This window comes from Convolutriloba macropyga, chromosome 9, assembly GCF_964194025.1.
Source record: "Convolutriloba macropyga chromosome 9, txConMacr16.3, whole genome shotgun sequence".
In the NCBI taxonomy this organism is placed as follows: Eukaryota; Metazoa; Xenacoelomorpha; order Acoela; family Convolutidae; genus Convolutriloba; species Convolutriloba macropyga.
Window position 1 is genome coordinate 41,270,389 of NC_134476.1, and position 19,162 is coordinate 41,289,550.

The following is a 19,162-nucleotide window of genomic DNA, read 5'->3' on the forward strand; positions in this document are numbered from 1 at the left end:
AGTAGACCAGATATTGCGCACGCAGCCAATTTATTGAGTTCGTTTGTTGAAAATTCTGGAAGGCGACATTGGAATGCGGCAAAAGGGTGTTTACGTTACCTAAAAGGTACAAAATCAGAGAAGATGATTTTTAGAAAAAGTGAGAAACTGGAGTTAACAGGATTTTCAGACTCAGATTGGGCAGGCAACATAGACAATAGAAAAAGTACAAGTGGTTTTTGTTTTAAACTTAATAATAGTTCAGGTGCAATCAGTTGGGCTAGCAAGTTACAAAAGTGTGTATCTACTTCAACAGCTGAGGCTGAGCTTAACGCCGTAGTAGAGGCCAGTAAAGAAGCAGTACATTTAGTTAAACTATTACGAGAATTAGATTTAGAAATCCAGCAGCCGGTAAACGTCTTTGTAGACAACCAAGCTTGTATTCCTCTAAGTAAAAATTCGATGAATCACGGAAAGACAAAGCACTTTTCATTAACAGTACACTTCGTTCGGAATTTAGTCGAAAGTCGACTATTAGAGCTAAACTACTTACCTACCGATCGCATGCAAGCAGACACACTTACAAAAGCATTGGTGAGGACCAAAGTATCACTTTTTCGTGGTGTCCTTCTCGGAACAAACACTTAACATGATAGGAGGAGTGTTGAAAGTATAATGTTAATTGTTTAAAGTATGGAAAGATATACGTACCTCATCCACGTGCTGATTTACATCTTAGTTATTTATGAAATGAGTGAATGCAACAAGGAGCTAACACGTGCTATTTGTACTAGATTTGTCCCCAACTTTTCATATTGTTATGTGTGATATGATGACCCTTGATCTTTTAGAGAAATAAATTATCAGAGTAAATAACTAGTTAAGATCGGATGTCATAAGAAGTCAAGGAAGTTATAAATTAAAGGTGATCACCATGAATGTAAAAGTGCGGTAATTTGGGGTAATAAATATGGACTGAATTTCGTGTCAATCGCCACAGTTGTCAACCATTATTTCTAATTTAACTATTCGATTACAAGATTTGTCTCTGCGTTCCCATTAACCGATACTGTTCACATGCGGCAATATCACTTTGATTTTTACAGTTTTTTCGATTTTTGGATCGGATTTTTTTCTAAATGGTTTTCTCAATCCATTCACAGTCCGTTCTTGGTCTACTTTTCTGTTTAGTCAATGAAAATTCTTTGAATTGTACGTCAGGACTTGTCCTGCTATATTTTTTAATTTCGTCGTCATGATTTTTGTTACGACCATATGACGTCACGGCCACTTTTTTTTTGTTCATTCGTTCATGCAATTTCAACTGAATTGCATGCGTGACGTCATTTTTCGCTCTTAGTGGAGCGAGTTTTTTTGTTCATTCGCGTGATTAAATTTTTGGTCACACTTGATTTACCTCACTCTCAAAAATGACTTCCTCACTTTGAAATGGACTTTTCTTTGCTTTAATTCAAAGACATAAGGTCAAATGGGTGTGTGTCACTCTAAATGAAGGTTAGTTGAGATCAGCTAATAGAGGCCGCAATAACTTATACAGATTTTTAATCAAAATATAACAGATCAGCCTTCAATGAAAAGACAGTTTTTTGGTCTGTCTTTTTGCTGTTTTTTTAGACTGCTTATCTACGAATCTATTGCGGCTATTTTCTGGCAATCTGCCAGCTATGTTTACATAAAATTTGACTGATGGTCATAAATTCCCTTCACTTCTACATAATTTTTGTTTACATTTTAGCATGTTCGACTGATTTATTGCTAAGTATTTAACATTACGTTACTGGTAATACAATTTTCAAGCAGGAAATGAATCACATGGAAAATTTTTGAATCGCTCTAGTGTTGAACAAAATTGGAAAATGAAGCGAAAAGAGGGCAGTTTTTTTCATAATGCTGTTTTGTGAGCGAGAAATTGAGTTACTCGAAAAAAGTTTTCTTTATGCAATCGAATTTTTTTTCACTTGGGGCTTTTTCAATCCGTTTTTTGTTTAGATTTTTTGGCCTATTTGTGTGAATAGTATAAGAATTTCTGCCAGTGTTCTAAAAATATTTGTAATTAATCCATTTTATATGGAATTTTGGAGGTTTTTCTGTTATTTTTGGCCGTTGTTTTTTTTATTGCATTCAATTGAAAAAAACGCCTATTGCTCAAAGAATTTCTTAGATACAAAATGATTAGTTATGATGTGTTAAAACAGTCCGTTTGTTGAGAAACGTTACAGAGAATTTGTAAATTTTATTACCAATTTCTTGCAGTTTATCAATTTTTCTTCAAAAATAGTCAAATTTGTGAGCCTGACATGGCTTTTGTGAGCCAGACATGGCTGCCTTTTGCACTGTTAGGAGTTCTCTTTTTTAAATTCAACAGAAGTTTTGTTGTTTAGTTGGTTTTCTCGACTATTTTTTTCAATTTTAACTTGATTTTATTTTTGGGCGCGTTACTAGGTGACAGTTACGAGAAGCTGGATTTTCTTGTCAAAGGGATGTGTTTGAACAAAAATGTGTTAGAGTCGCTTTCTCAATTGTGATTTTTTGTTCGCATGCGGCATTTTAACTTCTCTTTTTGCTGTATTTTCACATTCTTTGATCGTGTTTTTTCTACATACTTTTTGGAATATATTTACTGTAATGTTTGGATTGATTTTGTTTTTAGTGAATAATTTTTTGAATTGTACTTCAGCACTTGCCCTGTCATGTTTTTTTAATTGCTCCTGAACGAAGTTCATAGCAATCATTGTAAACGTGTTGGTCTTTTTTATGCAAATTTTTTGCTTGATCATTTTTGCACTTTTCTTCTAGAACATATTTTGACTTCTCAAGTGACTTTTTCTTGCTTTCGTTCTTCATTTTTGAGTGATATTTATTGCTCTCACTCTGAAGTAAAGCTTGTTGCTAATATAAAGTTGGTTGGAGCATAGCAGCAAGAAGTGTCTGATAGCCGAGTGGCCAGTGCTTGTGCTCAGAGGTCGGGAGGCCGATGGTTCGAATCCTGGCGTGGTTAAATGTTTTTCCACTCGCCTGTCGTTCGAGAGCAATTCTTCGACATTAGTCGGTTTATGTTTTATTTCGTTGTCAAGATTTTCGCTTGCAGCGTATTACAATTACTTTAAATCTGCTTTTTTTTCATTGTGTGCAATTTTAACTGAATCGCGTGCGTGAATTGCGGGTGTCACATTCAATCTTATTACAGCAAGTTTTTTGTTCATTGTCATGATTAATTTTTTGTCCCATAAGAATTACCTCACTCTCAAAAATGACTTTATTCACTTTCAAGATCACTTTTTCTTCCTTTGATTCGACGATATAAAGTCAACTAACTGATTGTATGAAGGTTGTTTGAGAAGAGCTAATAGAATCAGCAATAAGTTTTACAGATTTTTAATCAAAATATCAGAAATATTTTATCGGCAATTTTATCTATTTTCATTGTTTTTCTGAGTGCCTCTTTTCATTGTTTTTTCTGAGTGCTATTAGAATGCAACCTAAGTGTTCTAATTTTCTTGATTTACACCTTTCTGAATGGCTCCATGCGTAGCTATTTTTTTATGTCTTTAACACTATTTGCTGTCATAAAATACAAGAGAATTGTTTAATTTTGACATTTTTTGGTGTTGTCGTCTTCTCTTTTTCTATTTGATGACACCAGCATGAGGTATGGTTAACCAGTACTTTTTTCAACTTGATCAAAAAAAATCTCACGAAGTTTTCTGTACCGTTTCATTGAATACCTTTTAGTTTTGGCAAATTCATTCACTTGTTTAAGTGTTTGGGTAATGATAGGTTGTTCGGAGACTGAGTCAGCTCGGGGCAAACCAAACACGTGTTTAGATTACTGTATGCGCAATGTGAATGGCTGAACATTTTCAACATCGAGCTGCTGAAGTTTAGAAACAACAAGTGGAACAATGGTATAAATGACTTGAACAAACTCTTAACGATTGTCCCCAAAACAACTTTTCATAGATCCAATCTCCCTCTTGGGTAACGAAAAGAACTTCTCTCCTCGTAACAATCGCTGAAACCCTGAGAAGAAAAATTGCTAAAAAAGACTTCCCTCAGCTTGCTGATTAAGCTAAAGAGGACTGAGAAACGTCAGTGTAATGGGGTTAATGCAGACCAAGCCGAGTTTGAAAGCAAAATTTTAGGAGGTAGAAGGTTCTGATCTTCAAAAATAATTAATATTAGTACATAAGTGCATCAGGTACCCCGAAAACATGATATATAACGATCAAAAAACTTATGAAGATCAGATTAAATGCAAATTTTAGCATTGAACAACCCATGAACAACCTATGAGAAAAACGGTTCAATAGAATTGAAACTGATGAAATAAAGATACGAAATGTTCTCAGCAAGCTCCAATTAAACACAGCTTGGGGCCCCGGTCGAATAGGCAACACGGTATTGAAAAACTTGGCAGCCTTGTCTAAATCACTAATGCTGATTTTCAAAACAGCCTTGAATGAAGGATACGTTCCATCATATTGGAAAACCAGCGAGGTAATGATAGGTTGTTCGGAGACTGAGTCAGCTCGGGGCAAACCAAACACGTGTTTAGATTACTGTATGCGCAATGTGAATGGCTGAACATTTTCAACATCGAGCTGCTGAAGTTTAGAAACAACAAGTGGAACAATGGTATAAATGACTTGAACAAACTCTTAACGATTGTCCCCAAAACAACTTTTCATAGATCCAATCTCCCTCTTGGGTAACGAAAAGAACTTCTCTCCTCGTAACAATCGCTGAAACCCTGAGAAGAAAAATTGCTAAAAAAGACTTCCCTCAGCTTGCTGATTAAGCTAAAGAGGACTGAGAAACGTCAGTGTAATGGGGTTAATGCAGACCAAGCCGAGTTTGAAAGCAAAATTTTAGGAGGTAGAAGGTTCTGATCTTCAAAAATAATTAATATTAGTACATAAGTGCATCAGGTACCCCGAAAACATGATATATAACGATCAAAAAACTTATGAAGATCAGATTAAATGCAAATTTTAGCATTGAACAACCCATGAACAACCTATGAGAAAAACGGTTCAATAGAATTGAAACTGATGAAATAAAGATACGAAATGTTCTCAGCAAGCTCCAATTAAACACAGCTTGGGGCCCCGGTCGAATAGGCAACACGGTATTGAAAAACTTGGCAGCCTTGTCTAAATCACTAATGCTGATTTTCAAAACAGCCTTGAATGAAGGATACGTTCCATCATATTGGAAAACCAGCGAGGTGATACCTATTTTTAAGGACGAAAGCAGATCAATAATTTAGCAACATCGTCCTTTAAATTTGCACTGCAACTTGTCAAAAGTCCTTCGAGAAGCTCATCTTTGACGAACTTTATGATATTGCGCAAACCATAATCGAAGACTCTAAGCATGGGTTCCGAAGACATAGGTCTGTTATAGCCCGACTTATACGGTTCTTAGATATATTATAGAACGAAATAGCTGACAAAGAAAACGAACTATTTGTACTATATCTTGATTTCAAGCGGCTTTTGATAGCGTGCCTCGTGAATTGCTGCTCTAAAAAAGATGTGGGCGTAGTAGGAAATTTCTTGAGAAGTTATTTATCAGATCTTAAACGGTATGTCAAAGTAAAAGAAATAGTGTTTCTGAGACTATGCTTGTAACAAGTGGTGTTCCTCAAGACTCACTGCTTGGACCTCTGCTATTTTTCATCTACGTGAATGATCTACCCAAACAAATTAAGGAGTGCAAAGCATTCGGCTATGCAGGTGATTGTAAACTATTATCTTCTAAAACAGACTCAATTCTAAAACACATGTTAAACATTGAAATGGGGTGCTCAAAAATTGAAATGAAGTTAAATGAAGGTAAATGTCATATACTGCCAGTCAAAACGCATGAGAATAAGGAGAGAACTTTAAACTTCAAATGTCTAATCACGACTCCAAAGTTGTCGTGGCAACTGAATGCTCACAAAGATGCACAAACGCATGGAAAGCCGTTTACTTCCTCAAGAGAAATGTGTCATCATTACCGGGGAAAATGACTAAACTATGCGTACGTTGGATTTGTGACACATGCCATAAGCTATGCCTCACCTATTTGGTTTGCAAATGAAACCGAAATCAAATCAATGGAACGCATTCAAAGGAAAGCTACATCATGGATACTAAGCAAAAGTTCCAAAAGCAATGAAGAACGATTAACGGAACTGAAACTGCTTCCACTGTCACACTACTTTGAATTGCATTACTTATTGATGCTAATATCGGTGCTAAAGGGGAATTACAACATTAAAATTCCAATCAAATTAAACATAAACGTTGAAAATGAAGTACAAGACAAAACGAGCAAAAATTGTACTGGAATTACTCTAACAAAATCTATTCGGTGGTCAATCTGTTACGCGGCGATCAATTGCAGCTGTAAAAATTGCAGCTTGAAATTTCTTGAAATTTTTTCTTGGAAATCTCCGGAAATGTATCTCAGTTTGAAAAAGCTATCAAACTTAAGTATTCACACGCAAGCGACGACTAAAACGTTTTGGCTACAAAAGTGGATGAGGTGTCCGAACATTTTGTGACGGCTATTAATGAGTATCCTTGTCTTCTAGAGTATTATTCTTTGGCTCATACAGATAAGATGGATAATCACCAAATATAATAGTTTTCTATGCTCATTGGAAAAGAACGACAGTGAAAGAAGGAAATTGTGGGCGAATAAATGTGGTCTTTTTAGGAAATATTTGGATAAAAATTGACGAAGTACCTTTCAATCACATAGTGAAGTGATGCCGAATATGTAAATGCTTTTGAGGAGTGTGAGTTGTTTGACGTCACAATGGAAGATGGCTCTACCAGCGGAGGAATAGCTGAGTGTCTAGACTTGCTCTACTCTACTCTCAAGGACAAAGACGAGGGAAAGTACCTCTTCCTCGTGGAGCAGTTCTCCAAGAAAATGCAGCTAGCCAAGTAAAACACCATCTATCTTCCTCACTTCATTTTTGCCTAGGCAGATATAGATGGAGTTTTCACCAACATCGATAGCAAAAAGCTATTTTTCAAAAACTGTTGGGCAGGTTTTTGATAGGTATGATTCTCCTTCGTGCGGGAGATTTTTTAAACAAAGATGCACCAAAAGGATTGTGACATGAAAAGTTAATAAGGAAACTGGAAATTTTCGATACCAAATTTATTTGACATTTTATGGCGAAACCTGTTCCTGTCCAGGTACTTTTGCATGGGTGCTCATGAGAATCGATCACACAGTCATTATGCCCTCAATGTGGGCTGCTACACACATTTCACATCCCCCATTAGAAGGTACCCTGACGTCATTGTCCACAGACAGTTGTATGCAGCCCTGTGTGCAGAGGACGACTCGGACACACAGTCAAACGCCAGTTTCAACTCCAGCTCACTCACAGAGGCTGAGGATCCAGACTTCAAATTTAACATCTACTGTCAGTCTCTCAGTGAGGAGAGGTCCGCCAAGCAGGTGCGGAACAAAATTAGATCAAGACCTTTTTTAAAAAAAAGAGTTTTCGAATTAGCTTAATGACAAATTGCTGTGTAAGCAATATGATAAATAAATATCAAAGGCCAAAAATATGTCTAGTAATATGCTGGACATCGTAATAGACTAATGTCTTCTACTATCAAGCTTAACTATCAAGCTGTGCAAAGCGAGAATGCTGGTGAAATACGAGAGTGGTGACTCCATTGCTGATAGCCAGAATTTGTCTTGTGAATTTTGTGACGTTCACACGGTAGAAAAGTAGTATAAATTGATAGTGTGCACAGTGTTAACTCTTGTTTCTATTGTCACAGTTCAGCTCTTATTGTAGTCCATGTGGTGGTATCTCTTGTAGGTGAAGAAGTTAGAAGAGATTGCTCATCACTGCAATGTGAACAAACTGGCAGCCAAGCGAGTGAGTGAGGGTAGCATTGAGGTGTTCTTCGTTTTCTTTGTGAGAGAGAATGGACCAATCACGATGCACGGCACAGTCGTGGCTGTATTGGACCAGTCCATTGATGTGCTCCTCCACGATTTTCACAGTGTTAAGAGACTATACTTTGCGGTAAGTTGATACCTTTTTGTTCTGGGGGACGAACTATGTGCTCAACTGTTTTTTGTTCAGTAAATTTTAGCCGAAAGATAAATTAATTCTAGAGAGTTGTGAGTGGTATCATTAGTACGCCCATCCAGCGCATATGAAATTAAAAAGTTTACTTTGATTTTTCAACGAAGTTATTAATAGCCGCCCTCATCTTCTCAGCCGGCTATTATAGCGCTCCTATTACAATTCAAAGAATTTGAATTGTATTGGGGCGCTGTCTTTTTTTTATTACGACTCGAAGAGGAGTATTGGAGAAGTCCTTTTTTTAATCACTTTAGTTGGAGTGAATTTTGAAGCAGGAAATGAAACGTATGAAAAATTTTAGAGTGGTTTGGGTGCTGAAGAAAATTGAAGAAGGGAGCGAAAAGAGAGTGGTTTTTTGTTCATTCCGCTGTTTTCGAGAGAGCGAGAAATTGAGGTGTGAACAAAATTTGTAAGCGAGCGAAATTTTGTGTTCACGTGCGGCTTTTTAAAACTGTTTTTTGCTAATTTTTTTGGTTTAGAAGTTTGATTATGATATTGTGTGATGCTTAGGGTTGTTTTGATAGTGGTTCGTAGGTTTCTGGTCATTAATAACAATTTTGTACCATTTTGCTGGTTTTTCAGCTATTTTGCTGAATTTTAGGCGAATTTTAGCAATTTTTTGCGTTTTGTTTTGTTATAATGCTTTGTATGGGCTTTGAATAGACGCATGTTAGTTACTGAGTCTTTAGATACCAAGTGATTACATTTTGTTGGGTTTTAAACGAGTTTTTTTATTAGAAAAGAACAATATACTGAAAAATTTTTAATGAGTTTTCTTAATTTTTTTGCTGTTTTTCGTTTTTTTTTCTAAACTTACAGAATGTTTTTAGCCTATTCGAATTTCTCATTGTTTTGGAAGTCTTCCAGTACTATATTCGGTCCAATTAACGTTTTTTGGGTCGATGTGCTCCCGTGAAATAAAAAAAGGCTAAATTTTTTCTAAAATTTTCAAATTGCAATTGTCTATAAATGCCCTTTGTGTTCTTCAAGTTTTTATAGCAATTGAGGATGCCTATTGTCTAAATTAGTTGTTTTTGATGCGTTTTGACGGTTTTGATTTTAGTTTTGATTCATTTTGTTAAAGATAGTTGAGTAATTTTTATGAAGATTTCCGCGAATTTTCTTGTTTTTTTTAAATTTTGGCTGAGATCTTCTGATTGTCTGCTTTTTGCTACTTTTTAGTGTTCTAGCTTTTGATAGGAGCTTTTCTAGAGGTTTTGTTGGAATTCATTTAGTGCACTTTTCAATGACGGTTATAAATAACTTTTCTTAATCTCTGACTTTTTCTATTTTTTTCGTTCTTCGTTTTTACATTTATAAATGGACAATGGTTTGGATTGATGGACGCTTGACCAGATGTAGTGTTATAGTTTTTTTGAAATAATGATTTGAATTCAGCATAATGGCATTTGATTCATAATTTGTGGCCAAGTTTTGTATTTTTACAGAGAATATTTTTGGTTTTGTTTTTCATTTACCTTTGTTTATTCTACTTGAAAATTTTGTGTTGGGTCTTTGTCTCAATTTGCAGTGATTCAACGAAATAAAACTAAACCTACTGCATTGGTTTTCGCCAAAAGTTGTTTTTTTAAAACTTGCAGATCAATGTAAAATTTTTATCACGTGCTTTATCGTCTTTTCTGGTCAGTTATTTTTTCCTTGTTCTTTTTCATTTTCTTGTTTTAATGTGACAAGTGTTATTCAGTAGGATAAGCATTATATTAAGTATTTTGGTTAATCAGTAGAATAAGTTTTATGTTTGTTAGGGGTGTTTATTTTTTCCTTCGAGTCGTTTCCGGAATTCTTCCGTCTATGTTTTTTTTTAAGATCTGTTCACACATTTTCATGATTTTTGAAGTCAAATTGGAGTAGTGATTTTGGTCATACCGAACCAGGAAATGGAGCGAAAAAGCGAGTGGTTTTGCGGCGTGAAATTTTTTCGCTCTCAATTTAAAGTATAGTGAGAAAACTGTGTTTGAACAACAATTCGCTTTCTCGCTAGTGGTTTTTTTGTTCACATGCGGCAATTTCACTTTGATTTTTACTGTTTTTTCAATTTTTTGGATCGGATTTCTAAATGGTTTTTCCAACCCATTCATAGTCCGTTTTAGGTCTAGTTTTTTTAGTCAATGAAAATTCTTTGAATTGTACGTCAGGACTTGTCCTGCTATGTTTTTTTTACTTCGTCGAACAAAAAAGTGTTTCGCTTTACCTCATTTTGCCTTTTTCAACAATGTCCATGAAAATTTTTTGACTTCTCTAGGCTAGTTTCTCTCTTCTCTCATTCTTCTAAAAGTGATTTTGAACATCAGTTGCTCAGCAAAGCAGTTCAAAATGAACAGAGTCAGTATAAAAAATTGAAATCAAAAATAGAAACGGGTTAAAGCGCAATTTTAGATGCCCGCTATTTGAAAGTAGTTCCTAAGTATTAGTTACCTCTCTCTAATGCTTATTGGTATTGATAATAGCCCCTGTAGCCTCTCTCTAAGAAACAGAAGTATGTTCAACTACGAAATGCCATCAAAATAAATCGAACTTAAAAAATGTTTTTGTACAAAAAATCTTTTTTTTCAATATCTATTCTTTCACTCCCAATCATGTTTATTGGAATCAACGGCGGCTATTTTCTGGCAATCTGCCGGGTATGTTTGAGGTTTAGAGTTGTGTGAACATCTGACTGATTTCTCTTCTTTTATTAGCCACGAAGCGATAGAGGCTATTATTCGGGACATCGTGGTTTTTGGATTGTATTGGTGCGCTGTCTTTTTTTAAAGATCTGGTCACGCTTCTTTCGGCCTTTTCACGTCAGCGAGAAGTCAAATTAGAGTGGTGATTTTGGTCACACTGAATTAGTAAAGGGAGCGAAAAATCGAGTAGGTTTGAGGTGTGACTTTTCCAAAATACCATTAAAGTGGAGTGAGAAATTGTTGTTTGAACAAGGTGGTTTTTGAGATGCTTTTTTTTCAGGTGCGTCAATTTGACTTCTGTTCTTAGAGTTCCATCTCCATGTCATAAAATATTAGTGAATTTTAGATTTCCCCCTTTTTAAAAAAATATCTGTTGTCTTATCCCTTAGCATCATCAATGACAGGTCTGACTGGTTGCTAATAAGGCTTAAAAGAACCTAATTAATGGCTTGAGTTAATAGCTAGGGGTTTTCATTACTTTGACGCTACTTTTTCTCGAAAATTTTGATTGAATTTTGAGTTCTTTAAGTTTTTAGTTTTTGTTATACTTTTTAGTGTCTTATTATTTAATCTCATAAGGGACAGGTCGGTGATGCTTCGAATAGAGGTTAAGTTTATCGAGTTAATGGTTTTGGACACTAATTGTTTTCAATAATAATTATCAATTTATTTTTAGTTTTGCGAGTTTTTCTCATTATCGACAGGTGTCACTGATTGCTGAAAAGGTTTCAATTAAAGCTAGTCATTTCAATTCATAGCTATTGCTTTATTTGACTTACTACCCGCTTGTTCGTTTTTTTTTTAAAAACAATTCTTAGTGATTTATTTTAGTTTTGGTAGTATTTGTTGTACTTATTGCTGGCTTATCACTTAATCTCATTGATGACAGTTCTCAATGCTGGTCATTGAGGTTTCATCTAATTGATTTAATTGTATCTTTCAGTAGCTGTTGCGTTCTGTGACATTTATACCAAGTGTTAACAAAAAGTTTCCACGAGTTTTACTGCGACTTTTGGTTAGTTTTGTTATCAATTAATATTAGCAAGAGGACTAGCAAGAGGACTAATAAGACTAATTGCTTAGTCTTGTTACTCACAGCTCTCATTTGCCTTTTAAAGTGGAGTAAGTGATTGTCAGGTCATGATTTAATACAATTCTTTGAATTGTGTTTCAGGACTTGTCCTGCTATGTTTTTTACATCCTCGTTGCCATCAATGATTCTTGTGACCTGACTTCTGAGAATTGACTTTTTTTAATTCCAGTGATTTCTGCTGCTTTGCAGTTAAATTTTGTGTGCCTGATGTCATTTGTTCTGCTTATAGGTCAATTTCGTGTCCTAACTCTTCAAAAAATTACTTCTGAACTCGCTAAATGAACTTTATCTGTTATAAACATTTACTAGTAAAGGCCAATAGTGTGCATCTGAGTAGTGCCAAACGTATACGCCCTAGTTCATGTGTATTAGATTCTCGAGTTTTTGATTGCGACTATTTGTTTTGGAAAAGCTCCATTAGGTCTTTTTCTTTATAGAGCGTATGTGTCTCAAAAAAGTGACATTCCGAATCTAACCAAAAAGTCTAGTGGTCTATTAGGGGACTGGTTGTCAATCTGTCTGCCTTATTTCTTTAGTTTTTTCAATTCATGGAAGGCCACAAGCGTCTATCGCGGCTGTTTTGCGGCAATCTGCTGGCTATGTAAAAGCAAGGAAGATGCAAATCTAGAGAATGCCTTGAGAAAGAAACCACAAAAAGAGTATGAATAAGCGACCACTGTGTTATGGACTTGCAAAACAATACATTTTTTGGCCAAAAAACTTCTGTCTAGGCTGATACATGGGTTTTTGAGTTTGTTAAATTGAATAGTGTTTGATGAACTTAATGAACATTGAATTCTATGAACGTTTACTAGTTTTAGATCAATAGTGTGCATCAAAGTCATGCCAAACGTATTTGCACTAATTCTTGAGTATTGGAATCTTGAATTTTTGATTCCAAATTTTATCTTTTAAAAAGCTCTTTTAGGATTTTTTTAGAGAAAGTAGGTGTCTCATGAAATTGACATTCAGAATCTAACTCAAAATGTCTAGTCGTGTCCTAGGGGACTGGTGGTCAATCTGTATCTTATTTGTTTAGTGGTTTCAATTAATGGAAGGCCAAAAGCGTCTAATGCGGCTATTTTCCGACAATCTGCCGGCTATGTTTGATTGATTTAAATAATGTGTTTTCTCCCCTTCAATTGAACCGGAATGGACTAATCATAATCATTTAATATTTATTAACAGGTGTTGACGTTTGACGATACTCTCTTATGAAACGCCCCGAAAAAATGATAGAAGTCACTTCAACACAAGTTCTTTCATTACACTGTTGTGCAATATCAAATTATATTGGAAAAGGTTGACAGGATTTTCAGTTTTACGCTTAGTCATTTTTTCAGGACTTTTTTGCAACAGAAAGGTCAATAAACTCGACCCCTATGTTCGAGTGACATTTTTAACAGTTTAGTCTTCGACTATTTTGGAAAAACAAGCGGTGCACTTTTAGAACGTGTCGTTTGGCTATGATTACACTCCACATTCGACATCTCATTCTTTTCTGTTTTCTCATGAATCTTGTAACACTTCAGCCTAAACTTCAGAAAATGTTTCCAGGACAACTCAGTAACGGTTCAAAATTTGAATAGGAAAAAATGTTGACCGTTGAGTCAGTTTTTTGACGAAAATTATTTGAAGATTTTTGCAACTAAGTTTTTATTAGCCGCGGTTAGCATCCCAACGGCTATTATTTAAGTGCTCTCCTTTTTTAAATTTCGCTTTACCTTTGATCACGTTTTTCCAAGTTTACATAAGTCACAATTTCCACGCTTGACTTCTGACTAGCTTCACTCACTGTTTCAACTGAATGGATTTTCGTTTCACGTTTTGAGTTACGTAATAAGGTGAAAGTCAAAATTTAAAAAACGGGATAAAGATATAAAGCGGGTTCTTTAAGTCTTGGTGCATTAGGTTATCAAAGATCATCAAAGCGCATGCTAGCTCACATTAGTATTATGCTTATCGTTCGGTTTAGAAGCTGAATTTAATTTAATTTGAGTAACTAACCGAATATGTGGAATTTACACACCAAAGAAGATCACTTTGACACTTCGGTCAATTTGGATCTCCCTATTTTTTCTTTTTTTGTTTCAATCCATGTGTGCGTCTGCGGCATTTTTTCGGGCATTATAACTGCCGTTTTTTTCTAGATTACCCAATTTTGTATATCCATGAAATTCTATACTCAAAGACTGGGACAATAGAGCTTCTATAAAACCAAATGAGGGTTTCACGGTTGCATGACGTCCTTAATCGGGCCGAAATACAAACGAATTTTTAAAATTTTCTGCAAACATTTTATATTCTCTTCGAATGTTAAGTGAGTGAATAATTAATCCTAAACATTTGCAACCATGACAGTTATCTAAAAGGCAGTCTCCATGCTGTCGCTTGCTTTTTTCTCAGAAAAAGTTTAGAAAAATGCTTTTGAAGTGGTTGATTACCAGCTTTGTTGGATGTAGCCATCCGACAACGAATGTTATCTTTGTTTAGTTCTTTACAAGAGGTTTGTATTGGGAAAAGCAAGCAACTGTCACCCGCAAACAGGTACGGCGTGGAGTGTCTACAAGTGTCCACTAATTCATTCAAGTATATTAAAATTAGGAAGGGTCCTAAGACCGAACCGTGAGCAACTCCATTATCCGATGCAACCTCTTCGGAAAAAGTTTTCCATAATGCACACTGTTCTCTCTGATAGATCGTTTTTAAACCATTCCAAAAACGGAGCACGGAAATAAAGGGATTCCGTTTTCTCACTCTTCGGTGTCCTCTTCAGTGTCCTCTTCAGTGCCCTCTTCAGTGTCGAAACCTTTTTTCTAGATCTAAAAAAACAGCCGTACAATTATTTCCTTTTTTTTTGCTGCGGATGGTTTCAACAACGCTGGGCACCGCGTCATCTGTCAAGCGATTAGATCAACAGCCAAAGTGTTTTTCCTACATATTTTTTTCTAGAAACCCACTACATTTGAGTAGAAATGGGTCGATAATTTTTTAAATCTGACGTTGATCCATGTTTATGAAGCGAAAGCGTCCTAGCTTTCTTGGAATCTATAGGATATTCCTGATTGTTGAACGACTGATTAATTAGATCAATCAGAAAGGATAATTAGAAAGGTGCAAGGATATTGGCAAACGTCTTGAGAAGTTTTTTAGATATTAGATCTAAGCCATGAGAAGCCGACGATTTAGGGCGTTTAGTTTCGACCGACGTTTGTTTCCGTCAAAAACATTGACCGATCCACTGATCGCCCGAAATTCGTGCTTTGGTTATTTGTAATTTTTAGGAAAATGCTTTTAGCAACTGAAGGAAAATGTTCGTTGAAGAAGTTTCCCGAAAATTCTTTGCTCTCTGACATTTTTGTCTCTTCAGTTTTCAGTTTCAATTTTTGGATGCTCGTTTTTGTTTTTGCCAAGAAGTCCATATTTGCTTTTGTTGAAATTTGCCTGCGACTAATAGCTGGAAAATGTCTTTGACCCCTCTTATAATGTTGTGGAACAACGAAGCACAGGGATTTTCGATTAGATGACAGCACCTATGATGCAGTTGGGGAGAATTCAACATTTTGTTTCTTTGAGGCATGATCAACATAATTATTATTGTCGTCAACTTTTTGGAGAAAAAATATGATTTCTTTTGCCCTAATTGCGACATGGGTTACCGGACGTGATTGCAATGGTTCTTGGTTGCTTCTTGGGATACGCTGACAATTCACCCCGGTTGTCAACTGCTTGGTCTTTTTTTTCTATCGAACGTCTAAAGCATTGACTTGCAGATTCTATATTGTATATTCATTTCACGTGCTTTTTTATTTTCAGCGTGCATTACGTGAATGAAATTTTCGCTGACACGCCAAATTTTTGAGACCCTCAAGCCTTGAAGCTCTCTTCAAAATCAGATCTGTTTATCGCAAATGCAAAAAAAATGTACATTAACGGGGGCAATTTTTCCTGGCCTTAAAGCATGCCTTATAGAAGCTATATCGTTATTGAGGCTTACCTTGAGATTTTTGCAGTACGTTACCGTCCTTCGGGATATTCAGGTTGGTGAAATTTAAAAATGGTCGATTCTGGTACCTTTCATTGGATAAAATTTTTTCTAATTGATAAATAGAATTTTCAGAGTAAACTGTCTTGATTTCAACAATGTTTAGGCGCTCATTAAGATTTTGAATGGTAAGATTTTTTTCAGTAATTGTATTTCTGTTTTTGATCAATGTCTTGAAATCAGTAGGTGTTCTTAATTGACGAGCAGCAGTAGCAACGCTAGTTTTGGCCTAGTCGAGGATTTTTCCATTCCTAAAATTATTGGCATTGTTTTTAGCTGCTGGTTTATTTAAAAGTTTGTTTGCTTTTTAGTTTTTAGCGATAGTTGCAGACCAGAATGATACCAAAGCATAGCTCAAACCGTTAATTTGCTTATTAAATTGTTAAGTTCTATCCGTGTTTTTTATTTTGTTTTCATATGACTTGGTCTCAGTAATGGGGGGTCCAAATGGCTTCCTAACGAGTTACCAGTTAATCTATCAATTTTTTTTATTAGTTGAAAAATGATTGTTTGTATTTGTTAGGACTGAAAATTTATTTGTTTAAAAAATAATGGATTTTTGGAATTGAATTTTAGTCATCATTGCTGTTTTCTTTTAAGCAATGATGTTTTGGCTTTGGTGCTACAAGCTTTTTATCGTTTGCCTCTATTTAGTTCCTTATGTAGTCGTTTGACATATTATAGATAGTCACGTCTAGTGGAGGTGTGTGGAGGCGATGGAGTTTTAAAGCAACCAATTTAATTATTTCAATTTATATGAAATGGTTTCCATGACTTTGAGAATAATTGTTTTCAAAAAATATAAACGTAGTTTTTAACCTCGCAGTTTGCAGTTTTTTGTCTACTTCATACATAGCCCCATCAAACACAGTTCCTATGCAGTTTTTCTTTGAAGTACCAGTTGAATTATTTAGTTTAGTTTTATTGTGCTCTAAAGTGTTTCATTTTTAAAGAAAATATACATTGAGTTTTGGTCGTAAGCAATGTTTGTTATGGTTATTTGATTTTGTTATTTGTTATGTCGTGTAGTCTTGGTAATGACAGGTCTTATCGACCTTCTAATGAGGCATTATTTTATTTTTAAATTTTTTAAAGTGTTCTGATTTTAAAGCATTTTTAATCATATCCTAGTTGAACAATGTCACTTTTGAAACTTTACGTTTTTACTTTTTCTCAAATTTTTTCATTATTAATTACACAAATTTCCCGTTATTTTTCAGAGACTTGGTTATTTTTTTATTATTTCTTTTGTTTTTGCAGACAACCCTTTCAACGAAACAGTAATAGACCAAAATTTTGATACGTGCTCAATATCAACCTGAAATTCTTCAGCAGCAAAAATGAGTAATTGCAAAATTTCAAGTATGCCAACAGTTTCTTCAGTAAATGAGTAATAGACCAAATAGTTTTCTTGAGTTATATGCTTCTTGTCATCCTGAAATTCGTCAACCGCAAAATTTGACCAAATTGCCTCTGGAGTGATTTGCGCTTCATATCGCCTTTAAGTTCGTGAACAATTAAACAATAAACACTGAAATAGGATAGGTCATTTAAATCCTAATAGTGGTATATAATGACGTCATTTGAAGCCGCTTAGTGAAATTTTAAGTCCCCCTTGTCCAGGCTACCCCCCCCCCCCCCCTAACCCCACCCCGACTAAAACAGGCAATAGATAAGAGCTCCAGCGTTATTTGGAAGACTTTTCCAGCTGGAAAGCCCACCGAAATTCTTCCAGCATTATTTGGAAGACTTTCGGCGGGTTTTCCAGCTAGGCTGTGTCTAACCTAAAGCGATCTTCAACAAGGACAAACGTAGAAGAGATTGTAATTCTGAGCATGATATGGACCTATGACAGTGAAATGCGTCCTCAATAAGAGACATTTGAATCGTAGTGTTCCAAGTTTCTGCTTCCCGATTCTTCGGCTATGGCATACATCACCGCGGTTAAAGAATAAAACGGCTTTTTTAACGTTATTTCTGTGAAAAGGATGGTGCCCTTACTATTGGATTTTAGGTATGATTTGTGTGTGTAGCTGTCTTAGGGAAATATTTAGGGATATTTTCAGGAACAAGATGAAGGATACGAGATACAGGCTATCAAGCACCCATCAGTTCCTCAGAAGAACAAAGCCATTGTCACATTCCCCCTCTCTCTTTCATGTGGAACAAGATCTCCCCCGAGACAGATGGAGTTGAAACTGTTTGTTCCCATTGATGTGTCCGTCTATGTTCCACAACATTCTGCTAAGCTTAAGCTCAAATTCTGCGCAGATTGATACAATGGCATAAAAATCGCCAGCTTTACCGTTGATGTACCCCGAACGTTGTACGACTCCCACAGAAAATTAGAAAAATTTTGTTATGATGCATTTTATTGCGAATATAATCTTCACTTACATATTGGTGTCCACAGATACAGGCCCATTTTGGGGACGAATTGATGGGTATCAGAAAATATTTTAGATTGGATGGCTTATGACTTGAATTGAGAAGTTATGACTTCAAATGAGAAGTTGAAATGAACTGAGAAAGATCGATATTTAATTTTTTAAATATTGAAAAACTAGATATTTTAGTGTTCAACATGGAGTACTTTGTTTTCTTTTGGCAACTTTGCTGTCTGATATTTTCTAATAAACTTCTGAAAGACAAAGAAATTTCTTTGAGCGAAAAACAAATTGATTAAGCAGTAGTATGTTCTCATTGATTAGAATAGTTGGATCTTTTTCGTTTGTGGAAAATCTGCACAAACTGAACAGATCCAAAAAGTGTCGAATGCTAAAATTGGAAGTCATCCAAACCCAGTGCAAAAACTTTTGGCTATTATTATTATGTCAGGTAAAGGCCTGTTAGTTCAAAATGACGGTAAAGGTCGAGCGGGATTCTTTGGCAACAAATGAGAACAATATTGTCTCCTGTGGTGATTACTTGCTCTCACACGAAGTTTGTAGCAACTTTATTTGTCTTTGGGTTTTCTTATGGTATTTTCTGTGCTACCGACTTTTTTAGGATAATTTTTGATTCGTCTGATTATTTGGCTTCTCGTCCTCAAAAGCAGGATAGGAGCAGTTCTCTTACAGCTCTACTAGTCCCTACGTGTACAAATTGCCACCGAAGCTGCTCAGAAAACATGAAATCATGGTGAATTCCCTGCGATCTACCACCTCTGTTTAAGTTGCCATACCTAAGCCTGAGGTAGCTAGTGACAAAGTCCATCGCTTGTC

General features: G+C 35.5%; 1 protein-coding gene across 1 annotated transcript in view; it reads left to right on the top strand.

Moving 5' to 3' along the window:
* LOC142345787 (DIS3-like exonuclease 2) overlaps positions 1–18,614 on the top strand; it is a 93,403-nt gene extending 74,789 nt beyond the window's left edge. The window contains exons 11-14 of the mRNA XM_075398132.1: positions 6,787–6,941; positions 7,200–7,467; positions 7,841–8,050; positions 18,005–18,614. Coding sequence (XP_075254247.1) covers positions 6,787–6,941; positions 7,200–7,467; positions 7,841–8,050; positions 18,005–18,214 — 843 coding nt within the window. The 3' untranslated portion in view covers positions 18,215–18,614. The remainder of the gene's footprint in view (positions 1–6,786; positions 6,942–7,199; positions 7,468–7,840; positions 8,051–18,004) is intronic.
* Positions 18,615–19,162: the final 548 nt, after the last annotated feature.